The 16,595-nt window shown below is 43.2% G+C and overlaps 1 protein-coding gene across 1 annotated transcript in view; it reads right to left on the bottom strand.

Moving 5' to 3' along the window:
• Positions 1-16,595, bottom strand: part of MKI67 (marker of proliferation Ki-67) — a 46,991-nt gene that overhangs the window by 14,028 nt on the left and 16,368 nt on the right. The window contains exons 13-14 of the mRNA XM_044445616.1: positions 16,101-16,595; positions 4,927-4,999 (exon numbers count right to left, since the gene is read on the bottom strand). Coding sequence (XP_044301551.1) covers positions 4,927-4,999; positions 16,101-16,595 — 568 coding nt within the window. The remainder of the gene's footprint in view (positions 1-4,926; positions 5,000-16,100) is intronic.

Here is a 16,595-nt window from a genome sequence, read left to right as displayed (position 1 = left end):
AATATAACGCTATTGGATTGAGTTGCAATTATTTATTGATTTTAAATATAAAAATCACCACAAATCCCTTCGTTGTCACAAATATCAGTGGTATTCAATCAGCATGACTAAAACCAATCCTACCTAAATTAAACAAACAATAAAGCAAATCTACAATTTGGCAAAATCCTTCTAAATGACCTTTTAAAAAATCAAGGTGCTTGCTTTAACCTGTAAAACCCTGCATGACTTGAGACCACAATTCCTGACATGACACCTCTCCCAACCAGCATGTACCTGGCCACTACAATCAACTACTAGGGCCTGCCTCCAACTGCCACCAGGGAGACTCAGTTGGTGGCAATTAGAACAGGCTTTTCAGCAGTGATGTCCAGTTATGGAATGAGCACCCCACAGAGGTCCATCTGCTACCAACCTTATCTTTTCAGCACCAGGTTAAGACTGCCCTCTTCTGCAGGGCATGTCATTACTTTACTGGGGCTCTGTTAGTTGTTTAATCAGATTAAATCAGGTTTTATCTTAAGTCATTGGTATTTTATATGTGCTTTAAATGTGGCTCTAAATTTTTGCGGTTTTAATGTTTTCCTACTGTTTTTATAATGTGGTATATTTTGGATTTTATTTTAATGGATTGTTGTAAACTGCCCAGAGAACTTCAGCTACAGAGCAGCACAGAAGTTAGGCAAACAAAAAGTTTGTTATTGATTACAACCCAGCCAACATGTTTTAGTTTCAGAGATAAATAGCCCTTTTGGCGTACTGAATTATTCCTAATTCAGATTACTCTCATTCTTTGTTCCTAGATAGTTATTTCATACTGGAATACATTATTATCTTCCTCAAGAGACTGAGATATTCAGACCACAATAGAGTATCTAAACAGCTGAAGTAAGAGAATTCTCCAAGTTAATGTTTGAATGCTACAATCTCATATTTACATTTACACAGAATTCTCACATTTACAACCAAATTTAAATAATCTGTTTCTACATTGCACAAATCTAGTTTTACAAATCATATTGAAGGGGTTCAGCTCTGAGTCCAGGAGGCTGTCAACATCTCATTAAGAGAGGGAGTGGTCCCTGCCCTATTAAAGGAGGCAGTAGTGAGACCACTCCCTAAAAAGGCCAGGCCTGGATCCAGGGTTACTGAATAACTAGGAGCCCATTGCTTAATCTCTCCTTTTTGGGCAAGTTGTTGGAGCAGGTGGTGGCCAGGTAGCTGCAGGCTTTCTTGAAGGATATGGATTATCTTGATCCATTCCAATCAGGCTTTAGGCCTGGGTTTGGAATGGAGCCAGCCATGGTCGCCCTGTATGATGACCTGCACAGGGAGAGGGACAGGGGGAGTACAACCCTGTTGGTTCTCCTTGACCCCTCAGTGGCCTTCAACACCATCAACCATGGTGTCACCTGGGCAGATTGACCAAGGTTGGGGGCTGGAGGCACTGCTTTGCAGTGGCTTTGCTCCTACCTGGCTGGCTGGGTCCAGACAGTAATCCTAGGGAACAGTTACTCTGCACCATGGTGGTTGCATTATGCGGTATCATGGGGCTCAGTGCTGTCCCCCATGCTCTTTAACACCTACATGAAACTACTGGGAGAGGTCATCCGGAGGTTTGGGCTGAGGACTGAGCAATATGCTGATGATACTTAGCTCTACCTCTCTTTTACATCTCACCCAGGTATCGCTGTCACCATCCTGAACTAGGGCCTGAGCTCAATCAAGGACTGAATGAGGGTCAATAAACTGAGGCGCAATCCCGACAAGATGGAGGTGTTGCTAGTAGAGGGGTCATCTGACAAACTAGAGGGCCATTGGCCTCCCCTTGATGGGGTTGCACTCCTAAGGGACACGGTCTGCAGTCTGTGGGTGCTCCTGGACCCGGGTTTGTCCCTGGAATATCAGGTGAGCTTGGTGCCCACGGGTGCTTTCCTCCACCTACAGAGAATACACCAGCTTCCAGACACAGCCTGAAAACAGTCACCCATGCACTGGTAACATCCAAAAGAGATTAGTGCAATGCACTCTGCATGGGGCTGCCCTCGAAGACGGTCCAGCAATTACAACTGGTACAGAATAGGGCCACTCAGTTGGTGATGGAAGCCCCTAGAGTGGCCCACACAACACCTATACTGAAAGATCTCCATTGGTTAGCAATTGTGGCCCAGGCCCAATTCAAGGTGCTCTTGCTGACACATAAAGCTCTGAACTTGGGATGGTACGTTCTACCACCTGTCTTCTTGACCCCTGCCCTTCCTGGCTACTTAAAGAGGCTAGTTATGGGATTGGTCCCCAAGTCCAGGAGTTATTAATGTCACACTGAGGGAGGGCCAGGTTCCAACCCCCTTGAAGGAGATGGTGATCAGGCCCATCCTGAAGAAGGCATCCCAGGATCCAGAGGTGTCTGCCAATTTCAGACTGATAGTCAATATTCCATTTCTGGGCAACGTGCTAGAGTGGGTGCTGGCAGGACAACTCCAAGCACTTTTGGATGTAACGGATTATCTAGACCCATTTCAGTCCAGCTTCAGACCCAGTTATGGTATTGAATCTGCCTTGGTCACCCTGTACAATGACCTGTGCAGGGAGAGGGACGGGGAGTGCGTCCCTGTTGGTTCTCCTGGACTTCTCAGTGGCTTTTGATACCATCAACCATGGTATCCTTCAGGATAGGCTGGCTGGGTCGGGAGGAGGCTCTGCTTGGTGTTGGTTCTGCTCCTACCTGGCTGGCCGATTCCAGAAGGAGGTGCTGGGGGACTATAGCTCTGCACCATGGCAGCTTTGCCATAGGGTCCCGCAGGGCTCTAATTTGTCCCCCATGCTTTTCTACATCTACATGAAACTGCTGGGAGAGGTCATCAGGAGGTTTGGGCTATGGAGTCATCAGTATGCTGATGACACCCATCTCTACCTCTCATTTACATCTACTTCAGGTGAGGCGGTGGCTGAACTGAACTGGTGCCTGGCCAAGGTAATGGGCTGGATGAAGGCCAATAAATTGACTCTTAATCCAGATAAGACGGAAGTCTTGTTGGTGGGTGGTGCAGGCTTCCGGGTAGGTGATTTTGACCCAGTCCTGGATAGGGTAGCACTCCATATAAAGGACAGGGTCTGCAGCTTGGGAGTACTCCTTGACCTGGAAATCCAGGTAGCAGCGGTGGCAAGGAGTACTTTTCTACAACTTTGACTGGTCTATCAGCTGCGTCCTTACCTGGATGAGCACTCCCTAGCAACAGTGATACATGCTCTGGTAACCTCCCGCTTGGATTATTCTAACACACTCTACGTGGGGCTGCCCTTGAAGTCAGCTGATGCCCTTGAAGACAGTCAGCTGATACTTCAGCGGATGCAAAATAGAGCTGCCAGGCTGCTGATGGGGACCAGCTGTTATTCTTGCACGACACCGGTCCTCTATCAGCTCCACTGCCTTCCAGTTGAAGTCCGGGCCCAATTCAAGGTGCTGGTCTTGACCTATAAAGCCCTAAACGGCTTGGGACCAGGATACATGAAGGAACACCTCCTTCCTTATATGCTCTCACACCCCTTAAGATCTGTGGGAGAAGCCCTGCTCCAGGAACCCTCTCTAAAAGAGGTAAAAAGGCCATCAACTTGGAGTAGGGCTTTCTCTGCACGGGTGCCCATACTCTGGAATGTGTTGAGCTTATACTCTTTTCAGTGCCAGGTCGAAACCTTTTTATTTAAGTGCCATTTTAAAAGTTAATACTTTTATGATTCTACCAGTTGCTTTTGCTTTGTTCTGATTTAATGTATTTGATGTTTATTTATTGTTCCATATGGTATTACTGTTTTAATTTTGTGGATGATTTTATTAGATGTTTTTAAATTGTTTTTAAATTGCTGTAAGCCTTCCTGAGATATTTATATAAAGGAGGACATACAAAAGCTTTGAATGAATGAATGAATGAATGAATGAATGGCTTAGGCCCCAGTTTTGTTAGGGAGCACCTGCACCCATATGTACCTTGTTTTGTATTTCTGCCTGTATTTTATTGATGTTCTATTTTTAATATGATGCAATTGGTTTTTATTATATTTTTAAATATGATTGTGAGCCTCCCAAAGATGCTGTGGTACAATTGGCTGGCATACGAATGTTTTAAATAGATAATACAAGGCAGCTACACATATCACCCCATACAAACATTCAAACTTATATATGCTTCAAACATCAAGCAAGTGGCACCAAGATAATCAAGATTCCTTACTGTTATCTTCATAGGGCAGTTATATTAAAAGAAAAACAAGTAACTTGAATTTTGTACCCACAAAACTTTCTTGATTTCATAGCCCAGTCTCTGTATCTATGTGTACAAGTAGAGCATCCAGTTAAACAGTATGCATAAGTGTGAGGCTAAGGAGTCTTTATCACTATTGAAGGAGAACCAGGAATCACAATTTTATTTTTTACTTTATTATGTTTTTCTAAATGATACTTGTGTTCAAACATGAAATTCTAAAGCTGCTGTGAAAATGTCTACCTGTAATTGTAGTTACTTGTGTACAATTCTATGGGAATGTCTATAAACCTCAAACTCGGAACCTTCTAGGCATCCAGTGCAGAGTGGGATGAGTGGTAAAAGCAGTCTTTGCCTCCTGCACTAGTTCTTTTTTCAGATGCCAGCAACATCATTTTAGAGAGAAGGAAGGAAGCTGGAGCAACTTCAAGAAATGTCATATCATAGCAGCCAATCTCTTTTCACCTGCTCCCTGTCTACTTTCCCCCTTCTCTGGGTTGCTTTTTTATTTACCTTAGAAAACAGCTGGTGAAGTTCTTTCCACACTGGCTATGAAGTGGTGAAGGAACAGGATTAATATCGGAAGCTTGAACTATCCTATGGCCCCTCAGAATTGTTCCCTTAGTCTTTCTGAAAGAATATTGTAAATCAGGTATTTTACACATACCTAGTTCATTTCCTGAATTCAAACAAGATCCATTATCTTCTTCCATGAGATTCACCAATCGTGGTAATTCATCCTAGAAATATTGCATAGTTATTAGAATAACTGAGATAACACTGAAAAATAATTTAATTTTCTAGGTCAGTACAATCAGACCTCTACATTCACAGGGGTTAAGGGAGCAGGACTCCTGTGAAAGTGAAAAAGTGATAATGTCTAAGCTCCCCACACACCTTAGTTCTGAAACCTAGTCAGCTTCTAGGTGCTGGCAGAGGTGAAATGCCCAGCTTTACCTCTCATTCTCCACTAATCCAGGTGAGGCAGTGGCTGTGCTGAACCGGTGCTTGGCCGAGGTAAGGGAATGGATGAGGGCCAATAAACTGAAACTCAACCCAGACAAGACGGAGGTCCTGTTGGTTGGCGGATCGGGTTTCAGAGAGGGTGGATTTGACCTGGTCCTGAATGGTGCAACACTCCCTCTTAGGGATAAGGTCCGCAGCTTAGGAGTACTCCTCGACCCGGAGCTTTCTTTGGAAGCTCAGGTGACAGCGGTAGCAAGGAACGCCTTCCTTCAGCTTCGGCTGATTAATCAGCTGCGCCCCTACCTGGAATACGACTGCCTGGCGACGGTGACACACGCGCTGATGACTTCCCGCCTAGACTTCTGTAACGCGCTTTACGTGGGGCTTCCCCTGAAGACAGTCCGAACACTTCAATTGGTGCAAAATAGAGCTGCCAGGTTGCTGACAGGGACAGGGCGTTATGCTCACATGACTCCAGTCCTCCATCAGCTTCACTGGCTTCCCATTGAAGCCCGGGCCCAATTCAAGGTGTTGATTATGACCTACAAAGCCCTAAACGGCTTGGGTCCTGGCTACCTGAACGAGCGCTTACGTCCGTATATGCCCGACCGCCCTTTGAGATCTGCGGGAGAGTCCCTTCTCCGGGAACCCTCCATGAAAGAAATTAGGAGAGTAAGTACCCGGAGGAGGGCTTTCTCTGCGGTGGCGCCCAACCTATGGAATTCACTCCCCAAAGAGGTCCGCCTGGCACCGTCGTTACTGGTTTTTCGGTGCCAGGTAAAGACCTTTTTATTTAAACATCATTTCAATTGTTAAAACATATGATCTGGCCTGGGCAACTTCTTCTTCCTTCTCTTTCTCCTCCTATATTTTTATTTTATACTGATAATTTTAATTTTGTATTTGTAAATCAATGTATTTTTTGTATTGTTATATTTTATGGTAATTTATTATGTACTATTGTATTTCAATGTATTTTATCATGTTGTAAGCCGCCCCGAGGTTTCGGCAAGGGGCGGCATAGAAATGTTATAATAATAATAATGATAAAAAAATGCCCATCCAACCCATCCCTGCAAGGGAGGGCCAGGCAACACTCACCACAGCTGGGGCAATCCACAGGAAGGGCCTGGCGTGTGCCCAGTCACACCTCCCAGTGGGGATGCAGGTGCCTCCTCCAGACATGGCTCACACCCAGCCCCACTTCATGCCCTAGCCCTCCAAAATAAATCCCATTTGATTATTTGTGGAAAAAAGCAGGTTGCTTACTTGTAACTGATGTTTTTTGAGTGGCCATCTGTGCAGTCACACATAAGGGTCCTGTACCTGTGCAGTGCCTTTGGCCGGAAGATTGAAATCTAATCTCTTTATAATTGGTTGAGAGAAGATGGGTCAACTAAGCCATGGTAATAGGCAATTGTGGCCGTGTACACTTCAATGGAAGACGGTTCCAGTCCAGACTGGTGTAGTTCTAATAGGAACTGAAGGATTTGATGTATAGACACAGCATGTGGAGAAAACAAACGAGACTCAGCAAAGGTAGAAAATTGTCGCCATTTAGCTGCATATGACTTCCGCGTAGACGGCTTTAACGCAGAATCAAGGATGTATTGGATATCTGGGTGAAAGGCTCTTGGATCCGATGGGACACTGGTTGGACCCGATGATGTGGGGGAAACGAGTGAAGACGAAGCGCAGAACAACGTATCAGATCCGGAGACAGGATCCGAGCCACTTATAGATGCTGTCGGTACCGATACCCCGTTAAGAGTTATCGGATTCTCCATGCTGTTAATTTCAGCGATGTTAAATCTGGATGGCAAAGTGTGCCCTCTCGTTGGGTTATGAGGTACAGAAGCAGTGGAAGATGGAGATATTCTCCGCGGAAGATGTGGAGAAGCGTAGAAAACCAGGCTTGACGTGGCCACCAAGGGGTAATCAATAACCCTGTGGCCCGATCGTGTATTATCTTCTCTATTACTCTCATAATGAATGGAACTGGGGGAAAGGCGTAAAAATTCAGGTCGCTCCAAGGGATCATGAAGGCATCCCCTAGGGATCCGTGCCTGATTCCCGCTCTCGAACAGAAAGTGTCGCACACCTTGTTCTGATGGGTGGCGAATAAGTCCACGTTGGAAAAACCCCAGCGACGGAAGAGATGGTCGTGTGTCCGGGGATCTAGTTCCCATTCGTGAGATATGAGCATGCATCTGCTCAGAAGATCCGCTTCCATATTGTCCGTACCAGCGAGATGAACTGCCATCAGAGTAATGTCCCTCGAGATGCACCATTCCCAGATTTTCATCGCGAGTCTGGCCACAGTCGGTGACTTTGTTCCACCTTGCTTGTTCAGATAAAAAATGGCAGCTATGTTGTCTGAGGTTATCTGAATGACCCGATGTCAGAGAACATCTTCGAAGGAATGCAGGGCTTTGAATACAGCCAGGAGCTCCAAGAAATTGATATGATTCCTGGATTCTTGACGATTCCACGTGCCCTGAGTGCATAGGTTGGAGCATAGTGCTCCCCATCCTAGTAGGGATGCATCGGTACCAAGGGTTACTGAAGGGCATTTGGATCTGAATGGAACCCCCATGGTTAGGTTGGCTGGAACCGACCACCAGAGCAGAGAATGGAGCACAGAAGATGGAATTTGAATCATCTTTGTTGGCAGATCTCTCTGTGGTCAGAACATTCTGTTGAACAGAAGTAGTAGAGGACGAAGGTGAAGTCTGGCGTGTGGGACCACAGCAACTGATGCACCCATATGGCCCAGAAGTCTCTGGATGGACCATGCCGGAACAGTCATGTCTCGTCGCATTCGATGGATGTGGCAAGCAAGAGTTTGTCCCGAGGAAGGAAGGCTTTCACCACTGTAGAATCCAAACAGGCTCCGATGAAAGTGATCGTCTGTACCGGGAGAAGAGAAGATTTCTCGGTATTAATGCATAGTCCCAGATGGTCTAATAGGGCACAGGTTGTACGTATGGACGCAGTAAGTCCAACCTTGGATTGTAACACCAGCAACCAGTCATCAAGGGTAAATTTGTACCTCCTGGAGCCATAGAAAAGCGCAGACAGGAGCCATACATTTGGTGAACACTCTCAGAGCAGTAGCCAGTCCGAAAGGCAAAACTGTGAATTTGAATAGTTGGGATGCAACAGCAAAACGAAGGAAGCGCCTATGACATGGGTGAATGGAAATATGAAAATAAGCGTCCTTCAAGTCCAATGAGGTGAACCAATCCTCTTTCCTCAGCAATGGTAGAATATTTTGAAGGGTGGTCATTCGGAACTTTTTTGTTGTGATAAACTGATTAAGATTGCGTAAGTCCAAGATAGGACGCAGACACCACCCCGCTTCGGGACTGTAAAATATCTGGAATAGAATCCATGAAGTCCGTCAGCCAGTCACTTGACGAATCGCTCCTTTACGAAGAAGTTGTTGGACCTCATCAAGCAATACTGGTGAGCATGGAGTAAACCGGATCGGGCTCGATGGAGGAACAATGTCAAATTCTATCCGATAGCTGTGCTGTATGATGGACAATACTCACCGATCAGATGTGATGGACTCCCAAATGGGGAGTTGGCTTCTCAGCCGGTCCCCAGATGAGAGGGGGTGGGGATGGTAGGAATTAGAGGAGTGGTTCGCGTGTCCTGTCAACACTGCGTCCTATCGCCGTCGAAATGACGACGGACTTGCTGGTACTGTTGTGGAGGCTGTTGACGGCGGCGTTGCTGTTGCTGGTGTTGGGGCTGCTGTCTGGCTGGTACGACTGCCTGTAGGAAGGACGAGTCCATGACCACTTACGTCTGGTCTGAGGCTGGAGTTCCATCCGCCTGGCCGTCATACAGGACTCGTGTATTTTCTTGAGCTTGTGGTCGGTTCTTGAGTGGAAAAGCCCGGACCCGTCAAAAGGCATTTCCTCTATCCACATCTTCGTCTCCTCTGGAAAGTTACAGTTGCGTAAACAGGCATGCCTCTGGAGGGAGACGGCACCGACCAAGGCCCTCGAGTCCGAGTCCACATGATGTCGAGCAGTGGACAACTGTTGGACAGCAACTTGCACTGCCTCCTTTATGAAGACCTTAGCTAGGTCACCTTGGTTGTCTGGAAGGTCCAAGGCAATGTTGTGGAGGCGCTGCATAATGAAGTATTGGTATCTCGCTAGCGTCACCTTGTGGTTGGAAATTCTCAGCCCTAGGCCAGAGACAGCGTACACTCGCCTGGCCAGGGAATCGATCTTCCTTCCCTCTTTGTCTCTCGGAGCGGTGTGACCTCTCGCCTCTCTGCCCTGGGAGGACTCCACCACGACCGAGTTCAGTCTGTGGTTCCGGAGGAGGAAGGGTATGTCCTCCTCCCGAACCCGGTAAATGGATTCGTACCTCCGCGAAGTCGGCTGGGGTTGGGCGGGCAGGTCCCACGGTTGAGTCATGGCCTGTTGCAACGTGGTAATCAGTGGCAGCACAATAGATGTAGATTGCTCCCCATGGACGTCGTAGAACTTGTCCATACTGGGTCCTGGTCGCTGTACGGCATTTATCTCGAGGGACTGGACAAGGTGTGACATCAATTCTGCGACGGAGATATTGGATTCGTAGGGTGATGCGGGTCCCTGAGAGGTCACAGTGGCATCCAGGGAGGTGGAATCGACCTCAGAACCGTCAGATTCTACACCGTAGTACGGAGGAGCCGATGATGAGAACTCCACCAGAGAGAAGGACTGACTACTTTCCTCCGTAGGTGGTACCGGGGATGCACACCTCGGGGCAGCAAACGGTCACGAGGGGGATGGTGGAGAAGAACAACCTCATGGAGCAGGATAGTGTCCAACAGAACGCGAATCGCCCCATCCGTGGTAGTAGGATCGGTACCATTCCTCCGATTGTCGCTCCAAGTGACTCCTACGGCTCCTAGGCAGGGACATTTGCACATCAGCCTCCAATGTGACCGGGGGCATAGGTGTGGGGGACCTAGCCCTAGGTGGAGAATCCTGGATCTCCCCGTCAGAAATTGACTCTCTCAGCAGAACAGGGAGAGACTCTACAGGAAGCTCAGCCATGTGGTGAGGGGACCCCTGAGGGGTAACCCTCATAGCCGCCTGAAGCACCAGGTCAGGTGGGGTCAGTATGGTGACAGCCGTCGGTACTGAAGGGGCGGTTGAGCCCGAATCTCGGTGCCTAGGACGCTTCAGTTCCTTGGATTTTTTAGGCGGTTTCAGAGCCTTCTCCTTCCTGGCTTTCTTGTGGTCGGCCAGTTTGTCAGTATCGGTGTGTTTCCGCTTCTCATGCTTCTTCTTAGGAGAAGCAGACCGAGCGCCCATGGTAGACATGCCTTCGTCCAAGGGCGTGTGGGCGGAACCACAGTGGAGGAGCCAGGCTTCGGAGCAGTCACCAGTGGGTCAGACTGGAGAGCCTGATCCCACAGAAGCCTCCGTAGGCGGTTCTCACGATTTTTCCTGGCCTGCTTAGAGAAGGCCAGGCAGTGGGAACACTTATCTGTCCTATGACCTTCCCCCCAAGCAGAGGAGGCATAGGTCATTCGGGTCTGCAGGAGACATTTTTGACCCGCATTCTGCGCACTTGCGGAAAGCCGCTCGTTGCGCCATCGTGAGAAAAGAAAAAGAGAAGACAGTGCAGAGGGTAAGAATATATTTTTGGGGTTTTTTTTTAAAGAAGATAGTAAGAAAGTGAGAACGACAGAAACAAGAGAACTAGGAAGTGATAATAACAAGGAACAAGAACTATAAACTACTAAACTCGGAGAAGAACATTGGAAAACAGTGAGAACGAGTAACGGTCAGAGCGAGAGCGACACAAGGCACAATGAACGGCAGTTGCAAAGACTTAACAAAATGGCAGACGCTCCGCTCTTTATAGGCTATAGTGGGGAGGGGGAGCGGAGCTTCCCGCCAAAAACGGTTAGCTTTCAATCTTCCGGCCAAAGGCACTGCGCAGGCGCAGCACCCGTATGTGTGATGCACAGAGGCCATGACGAAGAACTTACAAATGATCAAATCTGCAAAAGTCAAAGTTCAACTGCATATAAGTAAAAATAGCACTTACAGGTGATTGTGGAACTTCCTTAAAACAAAAGTACTCTTTTGGACATCATAGTGATCAGTGAAGTAATCTGTGAAATCTATAGGGGCAGTCCTACTGTAGATACTAGTCTGACAGCCTTCCATACTTCCAAATAGCTACTTAGGCAATAAAAAGAACCCATAATACCTTTAAGTACTAAATAATCGAATCTCGACCTACAGCAAGAAGCACAAATTTTGGACCCAAAGTAGAAGAGAAAGGGTAGAGCTGTAAAGGTGAAAAATAAGTAGATATTTATATAATTTTTCTTAAATATGGCTACAAAAAGAGAAGGGAGAATTGAGTTCCTCTCCTTAAATGTTAATGGACTGAATGGACCCGCTAAGAGAAGAAGGGTTTTCACCCAACTTCAAAAATGAAAATTAGATATAATTTGTTTACACGAAACACATATTAAGAAGCAAAGTGTTAAAACTTTTGGAATGTTTAAAACTGGGAAAATTGTTTGTATCTTCTACTTCTCAAAAGAAAAGAGGTCTAACACTCTATGTTAAGGAAAAACTGGAACCTAAATTTATTCTTGCTGATGAGGAAGGTAGAATTCTGACGGTTGAAATTACAATTAAACGGAAAAAAGTACTTTTAGTGGCAATATATGCGCCAAATGATCATCAGGAGAATTTTAGCAAAAATTACACGTTACTTCTACAAGTGGATTTCCAGACGATTTGTCTAATGGGAGATTTTAACACGATTGTGGATAAACAAATGGATTATAAGAAGGTTAGTAAAGGAAAAAAGGGTAGGAGGATACTCCCAAAGTCCTGCTCTAACATGATTGAGGAATTTAGACTGATAGACGCTTGGAGGCACAAAAACCCATCTTCTGCCAAATACTCTTTTTACTCAAATAGACATAGGTCGTGGTCTAGAATTGGATAACTCCAGACTTAGTACCAGATCTGATAGAAGCTGAAATAGAGGCAAATGTCTGGGCAGATCACAACCCAGTATTCTTATCACTAAAAGAAACTGTAAGGACACCCAGATGGAGCCTAGATAAAGCATTGTTAAAAGATAAAAAATTCATAGAAAAGATGAATAAGGAAATGCAAGTATTTTTTCAAATAAATAAACCAGAAGAAACTTTACAAAATGTCTGGGATACAGCCAAAGCCTATGTTAGAGGAGTGATAATAACATACTCAGCGCAAATAAATAAAAGGAGAAAACAAGAGCGAGCACTGATAGTAGAGGAATTGATGATATTGGAACAAATGCTGCAGGAGGACCCATCAAAACAAAGTTTTAAGTCTCAGCTGGATATTTTACGGCATAAGTTAAACCTTTTGGATACAAATGAGCTTACTAAACAAATGAAACTGACCAAACAGAATTTCTTTGAAAATGTTAATAAACCAGGGAGATGGTTAGCACATAAAGTTAAGAAAGAAAAAGAGAAGAGATTGATCATGAAATTGAAAGACAGAGGACAGCTACATTCACAGGGTGCACAAATCAAGAAAATAGTGGAAGACTTTTTTACAAAGCTTTATCAGAAGATTTCAATCAAGAAAGTTAAAGAATATATTCAAAAGGAAGAGTTACCAAAACTACCAGAGAAATATCAAAAATTATTAAACCAAGAAGTCACAATCATGGAAGTAACAGAAGCAATCAAGCGACAAAAGAATGACAAAACTCCTGGCCCGGATGGACTACCAGTCGAGTTTTACAAATCTTTCGAAGCAATTTTTGCAACACTCTTAAAAGACATATGTAATGAAGCATTGTTAAATGCTAAAATACCGACTACTTGGACCGAGGCAAATATCACATTAATACCAAAAGAAGATATGGATGTAGCACAGATTCAAAATTACCGACCTATATCACTATTAAATGTGGATTACAAAAATTTTGCTTCCATACTCGCAGAAAGATTAAAGAAGTTATTAATAGACTTTATCCATCCAGACCAGAATGGCTTTTTGCCAAAAAGACAAATGAATAACAACCTGAGAACTACCTTGGATATTTTAGAATATTGTGAGATACATACCGAAAAACCAATGGCTTTATTGTTTTTAGACGCCCAAAAAGACTTTGATAATGTTAATTGGCAGTTTATGAAACAACAGATGATTCAAATGGAGTTTGGTGAAAGATTTATGAATGCAATATCAAGTATTTATCAGAAGCAATCGACCAGGATATTAATTAATGGAGAACTTTCAAACCCTATAGAGATTCAAAAGGGCACAAGACAAGGATGTCCTCTATCACCCCTCTTTTTCATTATGATTTTAGAGGTACTGAATAGATGTGTTAGGGATGATGAGGACATCAAAGGAACTAGAATTAGGGACGGAAGTTATAAATTGCAAGCATTTGCGGATGATCTGGTTTTTTTATAATGGAGGAACCTTTCTCAACAATGCCCAAACTTCTACAACTGATTGAAGAATATGGTGAACTTACGGGAATGAAAATAAATAGAGAAAAAATGAAATTGTTAGTTAAAAACCTTACGCGAGAACAAAAAGAAAGACTCCAGGAAAAAGTAGATTTGCAGATTGTTAAAAAGGTTAAATACTTGGGAATCTACCTTACACCTAAATGTACCGCCTTGAAAGAAGATAATTATGATAAATTATTGAAGGATATTAAAGGCTTTTTGGAAAAATGGGCCAATTTACAATTATCTTTGATGGGAATAGCACTTGTCAAAATGAATATATTACCTAAACTTCTGTTTCTGTTTCAAATGATTCCCATAAAAATTGATAAAAAATTCTTTGATGAGTTACACTTTCATATCTCGAGATTTATCTGGAGAAAAAAGAAACCAAGGATTAAATTAAAAATGCTTCAGGAAGCTAAAAGGAATGGAGGTTTTGGTCTTCCTGACTGCATGTTGTATTATCAAGCGTCTGTTTTAACTTGGCTAAAAGAATGGGTAACATTGCAAAATAAGAGAATTGCAGGTCATGACTTGCAGATGAGATAGCATGCTTATATGTGGTATGAAAAAGCTAAGTCACATGGGTCCTTCCTGAGTCATTTTATTAGATCTTTAATGTCAGTGTGGGAAAAACTAAAGCTAAAACTGTACAATAAATTACCAAGCTGGCTTTCACCTATGGAAGCTTTTGTATATCCAAATGTATTGAACTTTGAAAAGATCACAAGATGTGGTGATACCCTGGATAAGGATGGTGGCCTGAAACTGGAGTAAGAAATACAAGAACAGGGACTTAATATTTCCTGGTGGTATAAGGTGCAGATGCAATCAAGATATGCCAAGGATTGTAAAACATGGAAGTTCTATAGAGACCTAACAGAATTTGATCAAGCGATGCTTAAAACAGATGAGAAAATTATTAAAAGACTGTATGATTTTTTACTTGACAGGAAAATGGAAGGGGAACAGGTTAAGGAAACTATGATAACATAGGCACAAAACTTTAGATTTAATGTTGAACTAGAAAAGTGGCAAAAACTATGGGAAAGAAACATTAAAGTAACTTTAGCAACTTTGTATAAAGAAAACTTATATAAAATGTTCTATAGATGGAATTTGTCACCAAGTCAACTAGCTAAGATGTTTCCAAATATGTCAAACAGATGTTGGAAATGTTAACATAAAGTGGGTACTTTTTATCATATGTGGTGGACTTGTGACAACGCAAAAAAGTACTGGATTAAAATACATAGATGGATGGAGGAAATATTACAAAAACCCTTTGCTTTTAAACCCAAATTTTTCTTGTTAGACATTATACCGGAAGATGTTAACAGACAGGAAATCTATTTGATGTTGCATCTAATTACTGCAGTGAGGATTGCATTTGCTCAATATTGGAAAAGTGAGGAGCTGCCCACCGATGGATTGATTGCAAGAAAGATCTTGGACTGTGCAGAAATGGATAGATTGACTTTATTGTTGAAGGAGAAAGAGCATACTGATTTCTATCGAACTTGGGACTCTTTTTATAATTGGCTGGAGAAATGGGACTTGGCGTAAATTTAGAGATGTTTTTCAAACTATGATAAATTAATTGGAATTTGATATTAGAATGTTAAAAAATATGTAGTAGGAGTTGACCCACTGAATCCAATGTTTGTGATGTTTGATTTTTTTTTTAGTGTTAGTTTAAATATTTTAATAAAATATATCAAAAAAAATGAAAAACAGATAGTAATGCCATCTGAACTATTACATATATTTCTGGTCAGTATCTTGAGAATGATGCAGACAAAGCATATAAAGGATATAGTTATGGAATGGAAATGGATTCTCACACAAATTAAGAACCTTTAAATCAAATGAACAAGTGCTAATTATAACTTCACCTACACAAAACTGACTAGGCAATGGCATAAACATGGTGCAGAAATCTCTAGATAACTACTAGTGCAAATAGCAGTTATCAGTGACAGTAGATCCATTTTCCTTCTGCTAACAAAAACAAAGACTGTTTCTGTCCATGCTCAGCATTTTCAAACATAAGGATTACTAACTAGGAATCCAAAATTATCCTAATTCCTACTCTAGCAGGGCTAGACTAACAATTATAGTAGCCTATTCCCCAAGTTCAGTTCCTTAAAAATGCTTCATCCCAACTTTTTGTTCAAAGGAATGGATTATCCACTATTATATGCATTCTCAGATTAAGACAGAATTACATAATACAGGAAGATGCTTCAAACCTTACTTTGTAAGGAAATAAATAATGCTAATGTCTTCTTTTACTAAAATAATGATGGAATTCCAGATTTTACACACACACACACACACACACACACACACACACAGGAACCTACCTTATGTTCATCTGCATGATCCAACATCTCTTTGATACCTGTATAATCTATTTCAGGACTAAAATAGTTGTGCTTAGGTTCAGCCATAAACTTCTGCAATTTCAAGTAGTCATCAACTGGCATAAATGATTGCTTTGGTGTCTTTAATAGTAGACTAACTCCAACTGTATCCTTCATAGGTTTAGATTTTTCCTTTGGTGTTCTTAATACCCTTTGAATTTCTTCCTTCTCTTCCACTGCCTTTAGACTTTCCTTAGGCTCTTCAATATTATTAACACCACTGCTTCTCCTAAGTCGCATTCTTTGTTTCTGCTTTCTCTCAGTAGCATTTTTCAATTCCTCTAATGCTTCTTCTGGAGCCTCCAAAAGTTTGGAGCAGATGTCATCTGCAACAGACTCTTCTTGCTTGGGTATTCTGAAAAGCCTCTTTACTCCGATGTATGACTCAACAGGCTCCACTTTCTGCTTGGGTGTCCTCAAGAGGCGCTTGACCCC

The sequence above is a fragment of the Varanus komodoensis genome, unplaced genomic scaffold (assembly GCF_004798865.1).
Source record: "Varanus komodoensis strain SLA01 unplaced genomic scaffold, ASM479886v1 scaffold49, whole genome shotgun sequence".
Classification (NCBI taxonomy): Eukaryota; Metazoa; Chordata; class Lepidosauria; order Squamata; family Varanidae; genus Varanus; species Varanus komodoensis.
Note: the sequence above shows the minus strand (reverse complement) of the source record. Positions and strands in the feature narration are given on the sequence as shown.